Source organism: Zerene cesonia, chromosome 10 (genome assembly GCF_012273895.1).
Source record: "Zerene cesonia ecotype Mississippi chromosome 10, Zerene_cesonia_1.1, whole genome shotgun sequence".
In the NCBI taxonomy this organism is placed as follows: Eukaryota; Metazoa; Arthropoda; class Insecta; order Lepidoptera; family Pieridae; genus Zerene; species Zerene cesonia.
The window spans coordinates 2,839,869-2,845,650 of NC_052111.1; the positions used below are offsets into that span (position 1 = coordinate 2,839,869).

Genomic DNA, 5,782 nt, shown 5'->3' on the forward strand with positions numbered 1-5,782 from the left:
AGTAATAAATGTTATTTGCAGTTAACAATTTTCTTTTTTCTTTATTACAATATTTATGGCAAGACTAGGTATAATAGGCAACTGTTTATCATAATCCTTTAAATATTAATTTATTGCCTTCCTATCCCAAAAATAGACTAATTTCGTTTTGGTTGAAGTCACTTGATCCGGTATAATTGACGTTATTGAAAAATTTGAGAAGTAAATTCTTAAAATTGATCTCTCATTGTATACACACGAGCTTTATGATGATGTTTGCTTCTTATCGTTATATATGTGTCCGGAAATACTCAGGTTACGTGAACCCACAAAAAACAAACGCCCTGCTACCTGCCACAGCATGAAACAAAAAAATGAGTCCATAAAAACTTTAAAAGCCACATCATTAAATTAATTGTTGATAACAAAGAAGTAAAATTCCAAATTAAAACGATTTTAGAATCGATAGTGAAACTTTAGTTACGTTTAATAGTGTTACAGCGAAAATTCAACAATTTTAAGATGATAAATGCACCTTAAAGGCCATCCATCATTTAAAGGCGACGTCTTATTTTAAAAGGATACTTTGTCTCCAAAACGCTGAAACAGGAAATCGCTTAGTTTATAGACATTAACGAGAGCTTGACACAAACTGTTTCGTGGTGTTCAATTTCATTCGGTTGTGGAGAAACCGTCAACCAATGCCGATTCACTTTACGATGAAGGCACCCAATGTCGTAACAAGATTTTATGATCCCTCCTTCTTTTACCATTTGCACTGAAAATAAGTATGCCAACGACTTGCGTAGGACTATCACGAGATTATTATACTTATTAAAATGCTTTTGCCATTATAAGGTTTCAGCGACTTGTAATAAAGTATAAAAAAACAATACCATTACAAGAACAAAGATGAGATGAGATTTGAAACCATTCCATTATTTCAAAGGGCTTTTTGGGATTTCTTTGGTTCAGTAAAAAATTAAGCCGCTTATATTTATCATACTCTATTGTTTCTCACATCTTTACAAAAATTGCTTAATCATTTCTATTTTTACGTTAATAATAATAAAATAATAGCTATTTTTGTTTTATTTATTTTTAATTTTAAATAGATTCTTAGTTATATAAAGACAATTTTAAATATAGGAAGAAATAAAGTGCAAACATCTTGAGTTGTAACTGAAAACTTTTAGGTCACAAACAAGGATCTTATTCAATTGTCACTTGTCTTAGTCGACCTGTGAAATGAAATATATACCCAAATAATAAGCACAAATATATATCTCACATAATAAAACAATGCCAACGTTGCCACCGATTGTTATAGCATTTATAGATCCATAAAACTCCTATGAAAGCCTAACGAAGTTTCAAAGTTCGAATTAAATTACGTAAAACAATGGAAATGATTAAAGTACATCATAACACTCAAACTTAATTGAACTTTATTCCTCAAGCATGAAATTACCTTGAAACAATCATTTCGATTCAATTTTCGTTAATTTAAATGGAACAATAGACAAAAGAATTACAAGGCTATTCGAAGGCTATTTGAATAGTAATTCCGACCGAAACTTTGTTATGTACACAAATAACGTGTGACAAAACCAGTTTATTGACTTAGTTACGTGAATTATGGTGAAACTTTAGAAATATACACTTTGTTACCTGAAAGGGGTTTCATAAAACTGAATTATAGTCATAACCCCAACACGCTCTTGAGGATCGTCGTAAAATGTCATCTTGTGTGCTCGCAGGACACGTGGACTTAAATTTAATTTAAGTAAAATGTATGTAGATAGAGTTCAATTTGTCCTTCATAAATTTCTTTAAAATAAATGTATACTGAGAAAAAACTGTCCACTTGTAGTTATGAATATCTTTAATAAAAAAAAAACAATATATGAATGAATGACCAAATATTCTGAACATGTAAATATTCCATTTACAAAATCTTCTTTAATAAGGGTAATGTCTTTAATGGGTATATTTCACATGTATATTGTTTTCCTAAATGTACCAAGATGCAAAATATTGTTTTTTAAATAATGTGTTGTTCACACTTTGAGTATAATTGTCCATTTGTTGAACAAACAATTGAAATTCAATCAGTTTTTGTAACAATAAATCCTTCACTTTCAATGGAGGCGAAGTGGTTTATGTTTGCCTTAAAATTTGATATCCACTCTCACGCTCAAATAAGACCGTTATCGGTTTCATATGCTCGCTTTTTTGTTTTTAATGTAGCCATATTTCATATGAATCTCTATTAGCCAATTAGTTGAAGAATAAAGCGACGGTCGCAACTAGTTTATGGCGCCTCCGGCTGCGCGGTCGCAGTATTTTCTCCATCCCACGCACGCAGCATATCTCCCATGTTCTCACATAGAATTTTACACGTGCTTGCGAGTATCGGCGGCTCGTAATAACGCACGCGTCGCATTTTATCTGCCAACAGCGGCCGCGACCGCCTTCTACCCTGACTCCGGGTCGATATGAACCTCGCATGAACATTTGACAACGCCCGTGGGACGTGGGCGAGCGGCCACAACCATCGCATTTTTATAACCTTTTTATTCCATTGTCACTCCGACGAAACGACGCAACCGAGGGAAAAATAAATTTTGAACTCTTATCTAAATGTCAAATCGTTTGGTTTCGATCGAATCAGTTTCCAAATAGTTTTAATAAATCTCCTTTTACGGCGCATAGAGCGGGCGGCGAGCGATATCCGGAGACGCTTTACAGATTCATGCTGCGAGTTATCGCGTTTTATTCTGTTGTGATCGGTGCATGCGTTTGCGGCAACAATAGCTTTAATTGAAAGAGTGTCAATAAATTTGTCGCGGCAGTCCTAGCGCGACGCTGGTGGTCCGATAAACTTGATAGTCGAGACAATCCCGAAGGATCGGTCCTAGTACAACAGTATGGTTTTATCTGACATATACCTTGTCTTCATTACAATAAATCTTTTCCGGGGGCTCTCTATCAAATAATCGATTTGTTATCTCATTTAACTTTTGTTTCGAATATAATGATAGAGGAAATATACAACTATTGTTAGTTCTTGTTTTGCTTATCTTTAAAGAATAAAATGTTGAGTTATTACGACGGTAAAGGATTATCTCGTCTTTGAGCATCCGCTATTTTTATTATTTTTTAATCCTATTTCTTACGGCACATTTCTTAGAACTAATCGATCATAATTATAATGATTTTACCACGCATATTTTCTGTATCGTAAAATGCTGTCATATAAATTTTTAGTTTGTTTTCTCACGGTGACTCCGCCCACGCATCTCTTCTACGAATACATTTCGTCTAACCAGTAGACTGCGTTTATAATTCAAAAGTTACCTTGATGTGGGATTGTACTAGTTCGGACATGTTATTATATTTTTATGGAAACTATATATTGACCTCCGCCAATTACGTTTATGGATATATTTTATTTATGGAAATTCGATACCCTTGTACACTTAGGTAGATATTATTCAATTGAAAATAGTTTCTATAAATTTTTTACCGAAAAGTTATTGTTGTGTGTTTCATTTAGTATTTGATTAATATCAAACTACCGGTTTTATCTCAATGGTAAATAAACAAACCCACCGTGACAAAGAATTCAAATGTGATTTTAATTGTCACGTCCATAAAAGGACAAGTTCTTTTTGAAGGGTTTTATTACTGCAGTCCACCTTTGGTATAAACAATTCACACCCGATAATCATCTTTAAGATAAAACGCCGCCGGTGTCTCACCGTGAAATCTGTGAATTGTATAAAGCCCGTTTTGGATGCATTTATCATGTTAGAGTAATGAAAATTTAATTATAATGTCCGTGTATGACCCTGTCTTGACGTTAATTGAGATGGCAAGCAAATCAATTTCAATGTTTGTTGAGGTTTATTGATACATTCGCTGGCTGTATATAGATAATAAACCTCTTTGAAGTTTTAGTACCCTGTATATGGTTGTAAATATGCTTGCTTACTTGAGCTATTTCAGAAGCTAGTTCGTTCGTTTGGGGTATGTTTTCGGTTTAATAAAAGGTGTTTTTGATACACATTATACAACTGTTTTAAATTGTGTTTTAAATCAAGAATTTCTTATAATTTGCTATTTGAATCAATCAGCAATAGGATTTATGTTAAATTAAATGTAAATCTAATCTATAAGTACATAAGCGTTTACCTTTTATAGCCAATTTGACTCGGCGAACTCTATCAAGAGTTAAAGGGACAGGGTCTATCAAAAGTTTCATGGGCGAAGACAACCGCTCCGCGAACAGTACTGCCGCCCATCCGCTCGACACACACGGCTCCTGCCGACCGCTTCCTTCAGCTACCACATACGCGAAAATAGACGAGTTACGTGTTCTCGTCTCGAAATTTAACAGATCACTAAGCACACTTATGTCACCTTTTAAAACTCTCCGCACGAGCACTTTAAAAACACTCCTTTTCGATTTTTCAATCCCGCGCTTTCTCGTTTGCACGCGCGAAATTTTCCCCGTAAATATATATCGCGAGGAATACACAATCCGCTTTAGCGAGTCGACATTTTCCAAAACTGAAACGTTGTGGCACGTCGGTGAAAAACTATTCTCAACTTTTATTATGGTATTCCTCTTTTTTACTTTGCCTTTTATAATAAATTGGGAGTGTGAAGGAAAAATCAATAGTAACGTGAAAAATATTAATACTAAAAATTTATAAATTCGCGTCATTTTGATTTTTTGACGCAAATCGTATTAAAAATATAATAAATCATTATTTTATTGTATAAAGGCAAAATTATAAATTGCATATATCGTAATATCGTTCGCGATCGTAGCTCGTATAATGATGTGTAAAAAGTTCCCGGCGCCCGCGTCGCCTGCCGTTTCGATCGTAACTGAAGGCTTTATCTGTGTCGCTGCAACTTAAGCCTGTTTTTGTTATGTTAATTTTTTAAGCTTTACACTACGCATCTCAAACGTATATTGCAGATCGATTATCTTGCGCTTTATTTAAAACATTACAATTCCAATTACATTTCCAACATGTTTTATATATTCGTTAATAATATATCTAAATATCAATATAGCTCATAAGCGCATCTTTACACAGTTTCCTTTCATTAATGGATAATTTAAAGCGCAATAAATAACTCCATATAAAAGGACAGTTACTGTAAAACTGTAAGTGACAAGCACTCAGTTACTGTTGAGTTATAATATACTGTAAATGTGTGAACATCGTATGTATTTTAAAGGCTTGTTCAAAGCGTTTAAAAAGTAGAGACTAAACAGCGAGCGACGAAGCTTTGTTCACTAAATTGCACGCACATACATCATCGTATTTTACTGGCGACAGGCCTATTAAACTTTTGTAAACACCGTGAAACAACTGAATATTTTGATGACTAACTTTTAAAACCAGACTGTGCTATTGTGGAATATAAATTAAATTCGCGTCTGGCTTGTCCATATAGAACGATTATTTCTAAATAATTTTAGACTATGGGCACTATTAGCGTAATTGAAGTTACATCAATTTCAAGTCAGCGAATACATTTTATAAATGAACTTAACATTGTTTTGTACTTTTCCGTGAGATTTATTTTCTCAATATTGCTGTAAGAAACTTTGTCAGTCTTTAACAAACAGGATAAGAAAGTTTCTTTACAACCTATTTACAATCGTTATCAGTTTTAAGTATCAGGAATCTAAAAATAGCCGGAATCGTTCTACATTTAGTAAAGAATAGCAAAAGAGCGCTTGCCTTTGAATAAAATACGTAGTAGTATGTTAAAAGAA

General features: G+C 33.6%; 1 protein-coding gene across 1 annotated transcript in view; it reads right to left on the reverse strand.

Annotated features, from left to right (window-relative positions):
• The window catches only part of LOC119829554 (agrin-like), an 85,321-nt gene extending 80,461 nt beyond the window's left edge, over window positions 1-4,860 (reverse strand). Inside the window, exon 1 of the mRNA XM_038352120.1 lies at window positions 4,177-4,860. Coding sequence (XP_038208048.1) covers window positions 4,177-4,711 — 535 coding nt within the window. The 5' untranslated portion in view covers window positions 4,712-4,860. The remainder of the gene's footprint in view (window positions 1-4,176) is intronic.
• Between the last annotated feature and the right edge of the window lie 922 nt (window positions 4,861-5,782).